This window comes from Onychostoma macrolepis, chromosome 13 (assembly GCF_012432095.1).
Source record: "Onychostoma macrolepis isolate SWU-2019 chromosome 13, ASM1243209v1, whole genome shotgun sequence".
Lineage (NCBI taxonomy): Eukaryota > Metazoa > Chordata > Actinopteri > Cypriniformes > Cyprinidae > Onychostoma > Onychostoma macrolepis.
Window position 1 is genome coordinate 16625376 of NC_081167.1, and position 19149 is coordinate 16644524.

General features: G+C 37.9%; 1 protein-coding gene across 2 annotated transcripts; it reads left to right on the forward strand.

Annotated features, from left to right (window-relative positions):
- The first annotated feature begins 1500 nt into the window (after positions 1-1500).
- inpp5f (inositol polyphosphate-5-phosphatase F) lies at positions 1501-18878 on the forward strand. Of its 2 annotated transcripts, none has more exons than XM_058795865.1 (20): positions 1501-1914; positions 4711-4791; positions 5928-6064; positions 6886-7014; positions 7218-7403; positions 8248-8304; positions 8617-8815; positions 8899-9078; positions 9364-9431; positions 10142-10266; positions 10380-10457; positions 10555-10675; positions 10910-11038; positions 11447-11564; positions 11658-11856; positions 12703-12774; positions 12875-12948; positions 13041-13169; positions 13361-13448; positions 15506-18878. In XM_058795865.1, exons 1-20 carry the CDS (start codon positions 1818-1820, stop codon positions 16614-16616), a joined length of 3378 nt encoding a protein of 1125 aa, XP_058651848.1. In that variant the 5' UTR covers positions 1501-1817; the 3' UTR covers positions 16617-18878. The 2 variants fall into 2 exon arrangements, with proteins under 2 accessions (XP_058651848.1, XP_058651849.1); XM_058795866.1 differs by having other exon boundaries at positions 7236-7403.
- The last annotated feature ends 271 nt before the right edge of the window (positions 18879-19149 follow it).

Genomic DNA, 19149 nt, shown 5'->3' on the forward strand with positions numbered 1-19149 from the left:
AGGCGTTGTGGAAAGACGCCTACTACCAGATACATCTTACACCAGTCAGACAGCGAACAATGCTTGACTGACCACTGACTACTGCATTTCTCGGATTGTTTCAAAGACTATAAATTAATATAGTCTATATTATATTACTATTAATAAAAAAATGAAAGTCAAAACAAAAAGGTTGGTGGTCTTATAAAAGCATGTTTATAAGGTCTACATTTTGGTTTCAAGCAGATTTCAAGAGAAAATGTAACTATTTTACTATGTGGTTATTTCATATGAATTTGTATGATATGAATCCTATGGAAAGATAAATTTTTTGAAAAAAAAAAAAAAAAAAATGTTTTAAGGTCCATCCCATCTCAAACCTTACAATCAATGGGGCAAGTGGTGCCTCCAGGAAATTTTTAATGGGGTAACCAGAGAGGCACACTAAAAATCCTGGGGTGGCACATTAAAATGTACACTAAAAAAGTTTTTTTTAGAGTCAGACATGTATGGCGCCAATGAGTGGTATAAAAGTAGGAAAAATGTATGGATGAGATTGTACAATTTCTTTTGAATCAACCACCAAATCACTAAAACAGTGTTTTAGCGAGTTTTCCCCAACATTTCAAAAGTTAGTTAAGGCCTGTATTATTATTATTATTATTATTATTATTTACTTCACTGAAATGGCACGAAACTTGGCAAAGGTTTTGGCACTTGCAATGTGAACACAAAAAATATCATGAACATGATTCGAAAAGGTTAAAAGGTCGTGAAAAAAAGCCAAACTTCTCTGAGTCAAAAATGACACTGGAAACGAATGGGACACAAATTTCATCTAGTGGAAACGTTTGGTACTGCGTCCAAAAAAATCATGATGAATGCTCTTTTTTGTGTGATATCAACCTCACATTTGGAACACAACTTGTTTAGATGTATTGGCTTTGATTTTCAAAGTTTATATTTCATACAAAATTTGAAAATAGTATTTTTGTGCATTTTTCATAACAGTAAACTTAAACTTCTGTAACTCACTTTTATTTAACACTACAGTTTCACTTTTTATACTTTTTTTTTCATTTAAGCAATAATCTGCCACGTGTGGTCTTTAAAAGGACACCAGAATGAAGTCTGTGCTCCAAAGCCCCCAAGATTTACAGTTTAAGTTGGAACTTTCATTCATTCAATCATTTGATGCACAATAATGATTCTAAAGAACACAGTTCATTTGGCACACTGCTCGACATAGTACTGATTCATTAGTTTCACTTATTTAGACCCACAGAACTAATTTATCTAAAATAATGCCAACTATTACAACCATTCAAACATGGCATCAGTATTATATTATTGAATCATGTCATCAGTTATATAAGGGTCTCCAAAATAGAACTGCAAAGTAACGATCTAACATAAAACAATACATCAAAACAAGTACTGCAGGTGGGGCATCTCAGTCACAGATGAACTATGATGTTCGGTGTGACGGAGGAAGTCACGTGTGTGTATAACTGGAGGAAATTGTTTCAGTCGTTGCTGCTCCCCTCAGTGGAAAATATTAGACCGACCGGCACATTTCCGAACCACAGTATCGCCCTTATTAAACGGACATTAAATGCACCGACGATTCATTTTCGATGATCTGCCAGTAGCTACCATAGAGGCACGATGCTTTATCAGATTATTATAAACGTTTACACTGGTACACAGCTAGCAGGTTAGCTGGCGTCTATTGGGATTGCCAGTGGACGAAGAGCGAGCTGCTTCATTTCCTCGTTTCTCGGATCGGGAACAAATCCAGCGGTGTGGTGTCGGGAAGCTCGTATGTTTTGGTGAACATGGAGCTATTTCAAGCTAAAGATCATTATATTCTCCAGAGCGGAGATAACGCGCTGTGGTGCAGCAGGAAGGATGGATCTATGGCCGTGAGACCGGGTAATGCTTGCATTGTAACTCCATCACTTTCTTATACAGTGTACATGTGTTTCAATGTTTCCGTTTTCACTGTCTACATTGTTGCCATATCTCGTGCATAATAGTTGATGCTGGTCCAAAACAGATTAAAATGAGGAATTTATGCTCCTTTCAGGAGAAGTTGGTTCTTCAAAATCATTGTGAAGTTGTATAGATGTTCAAGAGATGAAAATGTCAGTTTCATATTTGTCGAGCGAGGCGGCTGTCTTAAAGATGCCCAGTTGTTGTGTTTTCATTGCCCTACTTTCAAAGCAGCGGCGCTTGCATGACATGCGTGTCAGTGCAAACCTCAGATGATGTTTTGGTCGGATGTCTTGCCTAAAAACCCTTTTTCTTACTACATAATTTGGGGTTCGAGGGTTTGTATGTTTTGGTCAAGGGCGTTTAGATGTCAGTTTGGGAATCTTAAAGGGATAGTTCACATAAAAATGAGAATTCTGTCATTATTTACTCACCAAATCTGTATGACTGACTTTCCTCAGGAGATGTTTGAATGCTAGGCACTGTCAGACTCCGTTATGACTACTTCCATTTCATCTTTTTTCCCACATAATGAAAGTGAATAGTGAAAGCCTTTTATTCTCTAAAATTCTGCCCAACATCTCCTTTCTTGTTCCAAGGAAGAAAGTCATACAACATGAGAGTGAGTAAACGATGACAGAATTTTCAATTGTGAGTAAAATAATAACATAAAAATGCATATTTTTGTATAGTATGTTTTATAACATATATTTTGTTTATTTTTGCAGCAAAATTTATTTGTTTGATATTGTGATAATCTTTGGGCCCAGTTTGCCATTATGCTTTCCCAATGGTGAAGGCTACAATCTGTGAATAATAATAATAATAATAATAATAATAATATTTAATCAGTTTACAGGGCCTACAAATGACCGCCAAATGGCCTTAATTAAACAGAAATGAAATGTCAGTAGTAAATAAATATTTAAATGTCCATCGTTGATGTATTTATAAATATGCTGGCCAGTGCTATTGCTGTCAGATACCGCACCGGGGAATTAGGCCTATATAGTTACACTGTTAAATGGCGATGGTTAAAGTAAGGGTCAGACATGTGACTGTTCTTCTGGAGAGAAAATGCAGGCACTGTAGATAGTCAAATGAGAATTTTCTGCCCAGGCTTTAAAACATTAATTTACTTGGCACCGACACAATTTTGACATTTCTCCTGTGTATTGAATGCATTGTGTGCATTTTACCAGAAATGATTTATGTGTCTTGTATATATATTTTAGTTTTTTTTAAACCAAAAGATTTGCATGCTCAACCATGACAGGTGTTTTACACTCACACAGCAACCTTTGTTACACTTTTGTTCATCTAACCTTTAAAATATTTACCTATCTACACCACTTTTATGTCTTGTCAAGCCTAGATCTTGATAGGCAGGTAGTCCATCTCTCAGAGTGGCAGGAACACTGCAGCCTGTGAAGATTTGGATGAGTTCTAGCTGTTTTTACCCACGTGCGTGCAGCCAGGCTGATCGGGTTTAGGTTGCAGTGCTGTTCCATTATTTAACTGGATAAGGGTTTCCACTGTATGCATGATGCATACAGTCTCGGTTCTTTTGAATGAATTCCTAACAATATGCATCATGCCACAGTTGCCAGCGTGGTTGGGTGAGGTTATACCACTACAATACTTACTGCTGTGTTTATTATTCAGTCCCAGTTGGTTTAGTGTGTCAGATTAAAGAATAGTTCAAACAAAAATGAACATTTTGTAGTTTCACTTGCTCGCCAATGGATCCTCTGCAGGGAAAGGGTGATGTCAGAATGAAAGTCCGGACAGCTGATATAACATCACAATAATCCACAAATAATCCACACGACTCCAGTCCATCAATTAATGGCTTGTGAAGTGAACAGCTGTGTGTTTGTAAGACACAAATCTATCTATAATCCAAAATCACTCAAAACCACTTCTTAATGTCAAATTAAAAGGTATCCTCTTCAAACTTCTAGTAGAGACACATGTAAGATTACATTGATGTATTTTCAAATTGTAATTACAGAAATTCTTAGTATTTGTTGTTAGCTCACATTAAGTCATTCCCTCGTACCAAGACATAATTCAACTCCATGGATGCACCAGCTTTCATGGCCTAGTAGATCTTCCCTCTGACTGGATTGATCTCCAGTACCAAGCTCATGGTCATTATGGAGGGTTTTTGGCAACTTCATGATGCAGCTCATCCAGCTTCCACCCCTCCATCATCAGGCTGTGAACATCTGATGGTTGAGTGCAGGACAGCGGTAACAATACAGAGAGCATCTGCTTCCAAACTGAATTTCTGTCAGATCATCGTTGGAGCCATAAAGCAACCATACTCTCAGACGCTCCAGAAAAAATGCTGTCTTTGTACATGACATTTCAGACGCCGCACATCACTCCTAACAATGCATGTGATGCCAATCAATCAGCTTTTAAGAGGAGCTACTCAACAAGTTGGTGACTCAAGTCCGCATTGTTAGGATCCTGGTTCAGATATGCTTTGGAAAGTTTTTGCGATTAATTGTGAGCAGCCACATAACCTTGGAAAGTCAAATGAATCTCTGAGAGTTCTGAGATGTCCCAGATGCAGTACTGAAAAGACAAATACAAATTTGTGGGTTAAAATAATAAATATACAATAAAGTTAATGTGTATGTGTAATAATTATAAATAAAGATATATATTAGGAACTGAAAAAAAATATTGTGAACACTTATACTTTAATTTTCATTCTCCTTTCAGCGACTGACCTGCTGCTAGCATGGAATCCTGTCTGTCTGGGCCTTGTAGAAGGTATTATTGGAAAAATACAGCTTCATGCCGGTAAGTCTAATCATCAGACCTAGTATATTTATCAAGGATGAAAATACCATATTACACTGTAATGTTTGCAATAAATTTGGTGACTCTTGAATTAAAACAGACTTCTAATGTTGTAAAATACCATTCATATTTAATTGATTTAATAAAAGATACGATTGCTTCCATTTGTTTTTATTGTAATTCACTTTGTAGCAGGAAGAAACTGGGTACCAGAGACTCATAATGATTAACATAATGAAAGGCAGCTCCTGCACCAGAAATGTCAGCTTAATTTGGTTTCTTATTGTTTTGTTATTGCTAAATGTCTTTCAGTGCTTTGTTGCTCAGCTGTTGTGATGTAGCTTTAGCAGGTTAAATACAGTGGTGTTAAATGATTGCCATATTTACATACCATGGTATTTACAGCGTACCTCATTAAAAAAATGTTGTGGATTCATAAATGATCCTCATAGACATCCATTTCCATACAGACCAGTTAACTAAACAAATGCTTTTCACTACATAAAAAGGAAGGTCTTGAGGGATTTTTTCCACAGAAGTGAAATTGATGGCATGCATCATACTTTCATTTCACCATTCAGTGGCTGATATGAGAAGTCAACCTCTGTCCGTTGTTAACAGGTTCACTTTATATGAATAATGTTATTATAATATCGGTCTCTCTTCCTTTTTTAGAGAAACCTCCGGTGAAGTCTATATGCATGGTGCATTTTGTACTGTTATTGATGGATAAAATAATTGGTTGGCCTTTTATGCTTGGTTGCAGTTTTTCAGATCAAACAGCACCGATAAATGAGCCACATGAGTTTGTAGCTACGTATTGTACAAGATTTACGTTGTAACCTAATCCAATGGGCGAACCTGATATTTCCTTGCACCATTCCTACAAAGAGCCCAGGCTGTTCTTATTGAATTTTCCACCCAAACATCTTAGAGTTGTCTCCTGCACAGTACGCTTTTATCTATTGATTTACATTAACTTGTCAGTGAAAGTATGACTGCATCGCGCTTCAAAGCAAATGTCTTTGAAGTCATTGTTATGAGAATGTTTGCCATAGGAATGAATCATGCCGGATAGAGCAGGAAAATGAGGTGTGGAACTCTGTACTCATGACACACTCCACCCCTTTGGGCAGATCTTCCTCTGGGCCTGATTCTGATTCGCCAGAAAGCACTGGTGGGCCAGTTGCCAGGAGACCATAAAGTCTACAAGATTACTAAGATCGTAGTCATTCCACTCTCAGAGGATGAACCACAGGATCTGGAATTAGAGGTGATTAATGCTGACTGTTTTGTTCAAATGTTCTCCATGCTGGATTTGATTAAACTTGGTATATAAGACAAAAGTTATAATAATGAACTTGGGTACATTAACCATTACATTTCATCACGTTGCTCTAACATTTAAACAGTTATGTCTTGTCATTATCCTAGTTGGTAGAATTTTAAATCCAATTAATTTATTGGATCCTGATAGAATTTACAGAACTTCTTCCCAAATTCCCAACTTGTTAGTGCGCCCAGTTGACACGTAGGCCAAGACTTTAGGTATTTCAGCCCTCTTTTGTAGTAAATGGTTGACGTACAATTAGTGCAAGAGTAGTGGTGTGTGTTTCTAAGGGGTTCCAGAGGAAGCATGATGTTTCTAAGAAGTCAGTCTTTCAGCAGAGCCTCTGGGATTGAGAGATGTTTAACCATGTAAGTGAAACAGTCAGAGACCACTATAATCCATTCTCCTGGCGCACTATCTCTACTTCAGTAGTTTATCACAAAATAATTGCCCTCTATTACTTTGGCATAGCAGCCTGTCTGTGTAGTTTGATTTTAGCTGTTCTTTCTGTTTTATGGGCACATGAATTTGCTCTGGCATCAGCATCAGGCTAGTCTTAATGCACTTCTTGGCACACTTCCGGTTTTAATTACAGGAATTAATGTAGCAGCTTTTTTTCAGATGGACTTTGAGCAGGGAAACAGAGATGGTTGTAGATTTGTCACCTAGGTACAAATTGAACTATTTAGCTTTGTTAGTAATGACAGCAGATAGTTAGCATTAACAAAATGGTCAACTATTCTTTTGCTCTCTTTCACGTTCAGCTCTGTAAAAAGCATCATTTTGGAATCAACAAACCAGAGAAAATCACCCAGTCACCGGACGAGTCCAAGTTCCTGTTGAAGACCCTGAGTCAGATCAAATCTAATGTTGCCGTTCCCATGAAGAAAAAGGTTGATGGGTCGTTTGAAATCATTGATATCAATACCAATCATTTTGAGACTAACTCTAACCATTTTTACTTAATCTGTTTGTTCTTTGACATGTTAGTATGCTTGATGTAAAAACAGAACCTCCTGATTCCTCCATAAATTGACATCTTTTTTAACTTAGTATTGTCTCTTTAACCTCATTTTGTTTGTTCACTCCCATCCAGTATTCCCCTGCCTTTCAGGTCAAAGAGAATAAAGAGAAGGAACGTCTGGAGAGACGGCTGCTTGATGAGCTCTATAAGATATTCATGGACTCGGATTCATTTTACTATAGTCTGACCTATGACCTCACCAATACGGTCCAGCGACAGGGAGAGTTAGGCAAGTCAGATCAGCCCTTGTGGAAAAAGGTGAGGGGCTGAGTTATTGTGTTACATATATTAAAAGTTATGCCTACATGTCTACAGTGAGAGTTTTTAAGGTTGTGGTAATAAGACATTTATTAACTTCCATTTTTTCAGTGAGCAACAGATGAAGAAAGAATGACTTAAGAATAATAATATATTTAAAATGTCTGTTATTATTTAAATTGGTGACAGTTAAGTAAATACTTCAGAGAGCAATAAACCGTTGGGTTTATTTGAGTGACAATGTGGCTCACTCTTTTACACTCGTTCCACACATACAGGATGCAAAAATGCATTTATAGCCAAGCTTCATTTGTCATTTCTTAAAGAATAGATCATTATCTTTAGACACTTCCTATATAAATAGTCAAGTACTAATAAATTAGTATCTGCTGTTTCTGAAGATGCAGATAAATTAAAACAATGAACAAAGACAGAACGGAGGTAGTGGTAGGGAATGAGTCACCACAGTGTTGTTATTGTTAATTCAAACTAAAACTAATAAAATTGTTTTTGGTAATTGAAATAGAGCTGAAATAAACTGTACATATAAATATTAGATGAAAAATTACACTGATATACTGAAATGACTAAAACTAAAACTGAAATATAAATAAAACAAATGAATAAAAATGACAAAAGCATGTAACAAAACTACTAAAACTTAACCTTAAATTGAAATGAAAACTGAAAATATTAAAATAAAAGCGCATTTTAAATATATTTTAAATATTAGAAAATACTATAATAATCTGTAAATAATACTAAAATAAAACTTTTAAACATACTTGATATCTGACAAACACACAGAATACTGATCCACATAATATTTCTTTTCCCCTTTTAGGTGGATGATAGATTTTTCTGGAACAAGCACATGATCAAAGACCTCATTGACTTGCAGGTGCAAAACAGTTTTTCTCTCATTTTCCTGAATTTTTATTTGTAAATATTTGAATATGCAAACCTATGAAATCTTGTTTTTGCCAATATAATAATGTAATTGTGTCTTTTTAAGCTTGCGAATGGGAGTGTATACTTCACATTTACTTACTATATGATTAGTATTAGGATTAGGGTTACTTGAATGTAATTATGCATTATTTATAGTTATTATAATAGTAAGTGCATGTAACGTGTAACGGACATTCATTGGAGTAAACACGCTTCCATACCAGCTCTGAATGGTGATAATACAAGATGTCCTGTTTTGCAGGTGCCTCAAGTGGACTTTTGGGTGATTCCTATCATCCAAGGCTTCGTGCAGGTGGAGGAGCTGGTGGTGAACTATAACGAGAGCTCTGATGAAGAGAGGAGTAGCCCGGAGACACCTCTGCAGGAGCCCACCTGTGTGGATGATATTCACCCACGCTTCACTGTGGCTCTAATCTCCAGACGAAGCCGTCACCGTGCAGGTGCACTAATTAATACAATCAGGTGATTCATATTTACTCACCGTGCCGTCAGTGTAATAATATCATTATGATTTCCACTGAAGGAATGCGCTACAAGCGGAGGGGCGTGGATACTGACGGACACGTGGCCAACTATGTGGAAACGGAGCAGCTGATCCATGTGCACAGTCACACGCTGTCCTTTGTACAAACGCGAGGCTCTGTCCCTGTGTTTTGGAGCCAAGCTGGGTATCGCTACAACCCCAGACCTCGGATAGAGAAAGGTGGGGTGTATCTGAGTAATCGATTCTCTCTTCAAATCATAAATGAGATCTAACTCACAGCACAGTCTAGCACTTCTCTTTATAGACTAGCTATAGCATTGTTTGGAAATGTTTTGTCCTGTGAATGGCGTCAAGTGTGGAATTGGCATGCTTTCATGGTTTCGTGATTGAACAGTGCTCGGAGGAAATGTTGTGGCTCAGTGGTGAAAATTCAGAGCTTTACTGCGATCCTCCTGCAGCGCTGTTTCCTACATGATTTCATCTCACAGATGTGTTTTGTTGCAGGCGAGAGGGAAACTATGCCTTATTTTGCTTCTCACTTTGAACAGCAAGTTCAGATTCACAAAAAACTGGTAAGATGTGTTTAAAATTTCAGCGAGTGAAGTCCTAATATTTTTTATAGTAGTATTAAAAAGTAGAGCTGTTAATCAATTTAAATGTTTAAACATGATTAATCTCACAATTTTCTTCATAGTTAATGCATTCCATTCCTTTAGACTACAAATATGTGTATTACTGGCATGTGTGGATGACATTCATAGTGAAATATATAATGACACTAAATTGAGGTCCTTATGCTCACCAAGGCTGCATTTATTTGATAAAAAATACAGTAATAACAGTAATATTGTAAAATATTATTACAACTTTTCTATTTTAATAGATCTCAAAATGTAATTTATTCCTGTTATAGCAAAGCTGAGATTTCAGCAGCTATATCTCCAGTCTTCCCCCAAATATAGTCCAGTTTTTACAGCAGAAGCAAATGCTATTGTTTTGGCATTGGACTACATAAAGACTGTGGAACAGAGAAATGTTCTTATAATTACAATTTTATCCCTTAAAAATGATCACCCAGCACTTATAATGATTTTTTTACAAACTGCTGGAACTAGAGGATCGTAATTTTAATATCTGATTTTGTTGGGTGCCTTGGCACACTGTGGAATCAAAGGAAATAAGGAAGCAGACTCTGCTGCAAGAGAAGCATTATCAGTAGACCTTGAAATTTGTACGGCACCTCCTATAGATTTAAAACCAAATATTTTTTTTCCCCCATCAGGTGATTATTAATTTAGTGGACCAAAATGGACGCGAGAAGATGATTGGTGATGCTTACCTCAAACAAGTTCTGCTTTACAATAATTCCAACCTAACATATGTTTCATTCGATTTCCATGAGCACTGGTAAGAAACTCGACATGTGATGATCTAAAAATCAGCTCATTCTTGTGATTTTTACAAAAGAACATGTTATGGTCAAATCTCAACAACAGATTTTCTCCTTTGTCACTTCCCAGTCGAGGGATGAAGTTTGAGAATGTGCAGACTCTCACTGATGCCATCTCTGACATTATCACAGACATGAGATGGGCCTGGTGGGTCTTTCATTTGCTCTTAAGCCCTAATTCTGCTTCTGTGAGTTAGTTAATATAATGTCCAATATAATATCCATCTACTTTTATTTTCAAACAGGGTGGACCAAGCAGGAGTCATCTGCCAACAAGAAGGCATCTTCCGGGTTAACTGCATGGATTGCTTGGACAGGACTAATGTGGTACAGGCAGCTATCGGCCGCGTGGTCATGGAACAGCAGGTATTTAACTTCACCTTTGAGATTGGAACACGCACACAGATAAATTCACACATAAAAATGAAAGTTGTTTTTGGATAAGATCATGTGTTAAATGCCTTAAGGTGTAAATAAAACTGTGGCTTCTAGGAACGCTGCCATATTGCACCCACAGAACAATGTAGTGTCTTTGCCTCACTCAGCTGCTCTCAGTATGCTGGTACATTTCAAAGAGTCTTTTGATCTGTTTGGTTCCAGCTGAAAAAACTTGGTGTAATGCCACCCGAGCAGCCACTGCCCCTCAAGTGTTACAGGATCTATCAGGTGATGTGGGCCAACAATGGAGACACCATTAGCCGTCAGTATGCTGGCACAGCTGCCCTAAAGGTAAATAGACTAAATGCCTGCCATTGATTTTATGCTGTCCCCACTGCCCATTTACACCACCATCTGTCAGCATGTAGTATCTAGTTTGCAGATTGACAAGTCAATCTTTTAACTAGTTATCTTATCCATCCATCCACACTAAAAACATTAATTTAAATACATTTTACTCACAATTATATATATTTATATAATTTTTTCTCAATCTCTTTATATAAACAATACACATTTTTTTAATAGTTTGACATGTATAGCCATATTGTTTTGTTGTTTGTTTTGAGGGACTTCAGCATCTTTTTAAGGAGTAAAAACTGAGAAAGCTTTTGGTTTTATAACATAACTGATGTAGGACAGTGATGACCACCCAAAGAGTTTGTCAGCTTATTTTAATGTGTGCGATCTGTTGTGTAGGGAGATTTCACACGAACAGGAGAGCGAAAGTTAGCGGGGGTGATGAAGGATGGTGTGAACTCAGCTAATCGTTACTATCTGAACCGTTTCAGAGATGCCTACCGACAGGCCGTCATTGGTCAGTATAAAAAATTCTCAATATTAGGTACACAATGCTAAAAGCCCAGCTTGGTGCCTCAACTGCTATGTACTGTATCTCTGGTCCTTCTAGACCTCATGATGGGCCTTCCAGTAACGGAAGACCTGTACTCCATCTTCAGCAAAGAGAAAGAGCAGGAGGAGAAAGAGAGGGAGAGCCAAAGAGGAGCTCAGGAGCAGGTCAGCCTCCTGCTGCAGACATACATGCAGCTGCTGCTGCCTGATGATGAGAAGTTTCACGGTGGATGGGCACTTATCGACTGTGATCCAAGGTGAGAGCCCTCCACATCATCATGCAGTGCTTTGGAGAGAGTTCTCATTTCAAGCAAATTCTATTATGCTGTTTCAGAAAATTAAGGGGCTGTTCACACAGAATGCGTTTTTGTGTTTAAAAAAAATGCAAGACACAGGTCAGTGGAATGAAAAGAACAGGGTTTTGAATAGCTTTATTTTTTTTTTTTTAAAGCAAGGCAGCACAGTGGAATGTAAAAATGCATTCTGTCTTAACAGTCCCTTAATTGTGTAATCTTCTTTTCTTTTTTCCCCCTTTATTTGGAAATATTTATTAGAATTTAAGAATAAAATTAATTACAATAATAAAATAAAACTAAGGTAATAATGCTAGAGATGTATTATTAAAGATCTGTTATAAAGCTTGATTAAAAAATTTATATTGTTAGTTTACTCTTCCTCCTACAGTTTATTGTCAGTGGCTCAGAGGTATTTGTACATACTGTTTTTTTTTTTCCTGTTTGGTTGTATAATAATTGTTTGGGGGCGGGAGCCAAATTTCCTCCTCTCTTTTGAGCATTTTTTTGGTGGTAGGTCATGGTGAAAGATGTCTGAAAACTGTTACTGATTGGGTTGGAATCATCTTAAGTCTTTGTAAATTAAACAAGGTTAACTCTGTCCATATGTAATGCTTATTTGAGGTAAGTTTCACACAGGATATACTCAAATAAGCATGATATATTATGGTCAGAGTCAAATTCTAGTAAAATTTCATGCATTTTGCAAGGCATTGTCCATTTTCTTTTCTCTTTTTCCTGTATGCCCAGTGTTTACTGGTACTATTTATCGGCCTCTCTTTCAAGATATTGACCTTTTTCCTCTTATAGTCTTATAGATGCCACTCACAAAGATGTTGATGTTCTTCTGCTGTTGTCCAACTGTGCATATTATGTGGCCTAGTAAGCGAAATTTCTCCCAATGTTTGTGTTTTTAAAATAAGAAATCCTTTTTCTTGGCATTGGTTTAGTAATGCCACTCCATTTTGCTGTTGCTATTTAGCTATGATGAGGAGGCGGACAAAGTCAACCAGTATCAGAGACTAAGTTTAGAAGGACTTGAAAAGATCGAAATTGGTAAGAGCTTTTGATAAATGTGTGGGTGTAATTTTTGTCCTAATAAATAAAATGTACTTATCATGACAGTTTGCCAATGTTGGTCTTTTTAGGTCCAGAACCGACTCTTTTCGGAAAGCCTAAATACTGCTGCATGCGGCTACACTATAAGAACGGGGAGATGAGTGGTTACTTCCATACACTGAGGGCTGTCACACGAAATCCAGAAGATGATGGAAAAGGTTTGTACTGGGATACCATGATTTTTTGTACCTCTAGTTCTGTATTGTGTAATTCGGTGATTGACATTATGGGTTAAGTTGGTAAAAGATATAACTTGGCTGTCTGAATACTGATGTAGCTTGAAGGGTTTTGTGTTTGTGCTAAATAATTTATCCTTTCCTCTGCACTTGTTGGATTGTTTGCATTTCAGACACACTCCAGTGCATTGCGGAAATGCTTCGTATTACAAAGCAAGCTATGGGGCTTGACGTCCAGGTTGTTGAGAAGAAACTAGAGAGGTAAAAGGAAAAAAAAAAAACTTTTGTGAGCTTCTAGTAGATAGTTTTTACCTGATTTACTAAGGACACAAGTTTGCTCACACTGCAGGGGATTTTGGTCTTGAATCTGTTTTCTAAATTTAATTTTTTTAACTTAAATATTTTGTTTTGTGCAGACTGTTGTATAAAAATATATACAGGTATGTGGCTGGATATGATCATTTCTGCAATTGTTTGCTAGAAACTTGTGTAGGTTCCTGTGAAACTTTAGTATTGGGTGTTTAAACTTGCTTCACAGTAATTAACGAATGCAAAAACATGAAACTCGATTTGATCAATTAGCCTGAAACACATTAACAAAAAATATAATTCTTTAATGAAGGTGAACCAGGCTTGTGAACCTCTGATTTAAAGGGTTAGTTCACCCAAAAATAAAAATTAGCCTGTGATTTAATCACCCTCGAGGCATCCTAGGTGTATATGACTTTATTCTTTCAGACAAATCCAATCTGAGTTATATTAAAAATTGTCCTGGCTATTCCAAGCGTTATCATTGCAGTGGGTGGGTGTTTCTGTTCAACAGTCCAAACCACGCCAAATAAAGCGTGCGCATCCATAATAAAATGTAGCTCACACGGCTCTGGGGCGTGGATAAAAGCCTCCTATAGCAAATCCATATTTATCCATATCCAAAAATATCCATATTTCAAACGTAATAAACACTTTTCTCTCACTTCCGCTTTCTGTCATACACGGAAGCCGTTCCGGCAGATGTCGTAGGACGTATGCATCGAGACCATAGACTGTAAAAAAAAGATGGACGACGCGTCTCCGCTTCCTTCCACTATAGAAAAGTGAAGCCAAAGGATCTCAATATGGCCGTTGCCATCTTGAGAAAATGACGTCATTTGCAGTCCGAGTCTGCGCAGTAGAGATTAGTTTGGAGCCAGAGTCTGCGCAGTAGTGTCGTGAGGTGGAACCGCAGAATCAAACTCCTGCCCAAACTCCCGCAGACCCAATCAACCATAACGACACGCCCTGTTTTTATAGCACCAAATTACTAGCTAAAATGAAACTTATCACAAAAATGAACAATTGAACATATATCAGCGTGATAACAACTACCTTAAATGACCAAAACCATATTTTGGAAAATTGTATTGGAAGTGTAATTGATTTTTTTATTTTGACTCAAGTCCCATTCGTTTACATGGAGAGGGAGGGGTTTATGACCTGTACTGCAGCCAGCCACCAGGGGGCGATCACTTTTCAGGAGAATCAGGACATGTGAGGCACATCTGGCCGAGGCAGGAGCAAAGGAAGCAAAGTTTCCTTACTTTAGCAAAAGGAAGTGAAGTTTGAGAGATAGAGGGGGGGACGGGATCGGGATAGGTCCGCAAGCCGGGATTCGAACACGGGACGCCAAATCACAACTGTTTTGAGACTGCCGTCTCAACATTTTTCTTTACAAATCCTCAGTTTGTACTTCTAATTCATGACCGCCATTTTGTTTTGTTCTCTCTCCGCATTCGTCAGTAATCATGCTACATCGACGTCCTACGTCATCTGCCCGGAACGGCTTCCGCGTACCACAGTTAGATGAAGTGAGAGAGAAGTGTTTATTACGTTTGAAATATGGATATTTATTTTACAAAAACACATGGATTTGCTGCAGGATGCCTTTATTCAGGCTCTGGAGCAGTGTGAGGCACTTTTATTATGGATATGCATGCTTTATTTGGCGTTTTTTGGACTGTTGAACAAAAACACCCGCCCACTGCAATGATAACGCTTGGAATAGCCAGGACAATTTTTAATATAACTCAGATTGGATTCGTCTGAAAGAAGAAAGTCATATACACCTAGGATGGCTTGAGGGTGGGTAAATCACAGGCTAAATTAAATTTTTGGGTGAACTAACCCTTTAATGTGTTTTTTTTTTTTTTCATATTAAGACTACAAAAAACTAAACCAATTTCAGTCAAATCTGTTGGGTTTTTTTCTGTCTTTTTGAACAAAGCCAAATTGTGCTGAATTGTTAGTTCTTGATTAATCTTTCTTTAATTGCTTTGTTTCAGGAGACACAGCAAACCACATGAGGATATAATGGGAATACAAGGGAAAGCCGTGGACCAAGTCCTTGGGTCTGGTTTGGCTCAAGGCAAAAGTTTCCTTTTGAACAAGTTTTCAACACTAAACCAGAAAGTGAAGCAGACAAAGACTAACGTGAACATTGGAAACTTCAAGCCCTTGGGGAAACTAGGGACCTTCTCGAAGCCTGAGGTAAAAGTGAACTTCCTCAAGCCAAACTTGCATATGAACCTCTGGAAATCAGACAGCAGTTTAGAGACTCATGATGGCAATACGGGTTCAGCAGCCCTGAAAGTCCTTAATGACGAACATTCAGAGGAGATTTCCTCTGATTCTGATTCATACAACTCTGACGAGCAGCCTCGTTCAGGCTCTCGGGAAAACGTAGACTACGTGCTTCCTAGCTGTGGAATTGTAGCATCTGCACCACGACTTGGCAGTCGTTCGCAGTCAATTGGCAGCGTCGAGCTTGCGGTGCCCTCTGTCATCCGAGTCACAGGATGTGATGACAAGACAGCAGATAGCTTGTCAGTTGGCCTGGATGGCCAGTCTCCCGGGTCCGCCTCGGTGGCTGAGGAAGCCATTCTGATTGACTTCGGGACACCTATCGATGCTTACTGCCACCAATTTGTCCAGGATGCCAAGATCAAACCAATAGAGGTGTTTGAGGATGTGGCTCCAGCACCCAAACCGCAAGCGCCTCAAGCCCCCTCAGCTCCAGACGCAAAGCTGGGGTCTTCACATTCCCAACAGCAGCTTCCTCGCCCATCCCAGCTTGAGGTAGAGTCCTCCGTCCATGGGGCAAATCTTCTGACTGTTCAGCCTGCCACATCATGCGGGTCACAAAAGAGCCTGGAAGGTGTCACAGGACCCTCCCCCGCAGACAGCAACGGAAGCCGGGTTGTGTCGCCCTTCGCAAAGATCAGGAGCTCCATGGTGCAGGTGGCTAGTTTAACCCAAGCTGGACTTACCCAAGGCATCAACTTTGCTGTAGCAAAAGTACAGAAAAGCCCAGAACCAGACGCTGTCAACGAAACCCAAGAGAATGAATTGCGAGCGATGTTTACACAGTGCCAGACCAGGATCATTCAGATATAGCGTGCTTAGCGGATGTGTTTTTAGCGTTTGATCGTGACTTCCAGTACAGTAACTTTAGCATAAGCTCACAAAAGTCAAGCCACACTCCTATTTGTCTCTCCAGTTAACAGAACCAAAGTTTACAGCCAGTGTTGAGTAGTAAGTAGTACGATTAACTCGACCAAGTCGAATCCTAAACATCTTTATATTGCTGGTTTGCATGTTAAGAAGTAACCCTGAGGTAGATTAGGACAGGCAAGTTTTATTGCATGTCGAGACCCAAGACCTAGATATGTCATGTAACCCCATTTGTGCAGTAAATTTCACTGGCTGTCGTAGCTGTAACTAAAACCTTTCCTGATTGGAATATCTATCAGTGGGTGGCTTAATATTTCACGTTAGACAACCAGACAGTACAGTTATATGGATATCTTTGATGTGGTGTTTGTCATAAAAATATACCAAAATAGGACCAGAGTAGTTGTGTAGGGTCTATGGTCAAATTATATTATTCAACTGTAAAAAAGTATTGTATGTAAGTACTGTAGCAGTTTCCTTTAGAACTCTCTAATTAAGATGTTTATAGACAGAGAATTATATTTACATGCTCTTAAGTTCATAATCATAGCTGATGGAAACAAGACGCCTCTGTTGATCCGATCATGCAACTAAATCATTCTGTCAAACAAAACGTTCGTTTCATAGCATTAGCAGATGACTCAAACAACTATTTATTGTCACAAGTTTATTTTGAGAAAGGCTTATGTCTTAAAATTTAACATCCATGTCTTATTTTTCAGTTGTATGTGATGGGATAATGTAACGGTGGTCTGCTGATATCTTAAAATGCTCTGCTTGTTCATTGGGGGACGTTCATATGCAGATATGACTGGTTTTAAGTACCTGTAAAAACCTCAAATTAATTGTTTGCAGTTGCTGGACCTCCGTATGCATATATAATGACTTTTGACTGGTATTTGACATAGGTCTGATGCAAGGTACCCTCGATTATCAATGTTTTGCACTCATTAAATGGCAAGAGCAAGCCATATCAAATTGCTAAATACAGGTTTTTGACAAGTCTACCTATAAATCTGTTTTCATTCAGTTTACATTTATTTCTGTCTGTAGTATCTATGCCATGTCTTTAGATTCACGTTGGCTTGAAGGCATTTGCTTTAAAATTGAGAAGTGATTAGATCATCTTTTGAAGCCTTACCCTATATATTGTAGATTTGGAAAAAACTATTTCAAGCCTTACTGGGTGATATCTAGTGGATCCTAGTTTAATTATGCATTAATTACTGTTGTTTAAGTGCAGATCCTGTGGGATTGATCTTTGTGTATCAAGAGACGCTGAAATAGTTCAATATCTTATGGGCTAAATAATATCAAAAGGTCTGAATAAGACACTGTGATCTCATGTGAACATCAATGAGAACGTTATATTGGCTTTTAGAGCTGGTTTATCAGTTCTTTGGGCCACAGTTAGCTCTTTAAACCCACCATGAGCTTTGTTTCTCACACGTCATTTCTTACTTGTCTTTCTCTCAGAAGTACTGTAGCATAGAGTGCTGTGCTGTTACACAATGTTCTTGACATTCCTGGAGCTGGTACGTGGTTTTGATAAGCTTCCGAGATTGAAACTGTCTTGAGTTTTAATATATGGTGGCTGTTATGCAACAGTGATAAATACAAGCGCAGTAGATTTGGTGGCAAGCTGACTTTTTTTTTTTTTTTTACTATTTAAGATGACATGCACTGGACTGCACTCTGTTCTTTGCTTTAAATTTAAAATGTTGTTCTTTGGCAGAGGTTTATGCTGAGGATCTTGACAAACATTCCTCTCATTTTTGGAGGTGGGGTAGATTTATGTTTTTGATTATGTATGAATTTTTAATTTTCTATGCATAAAGACTTGCACTGTCCTTTGTGGTTGTTCCCCGAACATCTTGCAATTTGTTGCAATTTGTCACAAAGTGCTTTTGAATCCACTTTTTATTTTCAATGTTTGTAACTGACCTGAACTGACATGTATCATATAACATTTTGTCTAACAGTCTTGTAAATCATGTGCAGCTTCTTCACATTTGAGAGAACGTTGTCCTCCATAGATGTTTGTGAATTGTTTTCATCCATTGTACCCAACATTTTATTGCAGAGTATTTATTCAAAATTCATGTTCTCAAGCTTATTCCCCAGTATTTTCCTATGTTAATAACAATGTAAACTGCTGTATTTTAAAATGTAATGGGATGTGCCTGGGAGGATTTTTAAGTAAATATTTAAACAAAAAATGTCATTTTGATTTTTTTTCAGCTTTAATTACAGAAACAGTTGGAGAGTCTTTTCTCACCATACTCTGCAGATATCACTTGAGGAATGTTTTTTTTTTTAGCACTCAACTCACAGATCTCACTGTAACCTCTCCTTACAGTGTCAGAATGTGGCTCTTCCAAGTGAAGACCTCTTAATTGCCCAGAGCTACACTGTAAAACATTCTTTGCATTCAGATGCAGTCTGAGAGGTTTGTGACTCCTTCAGTCATGTTATA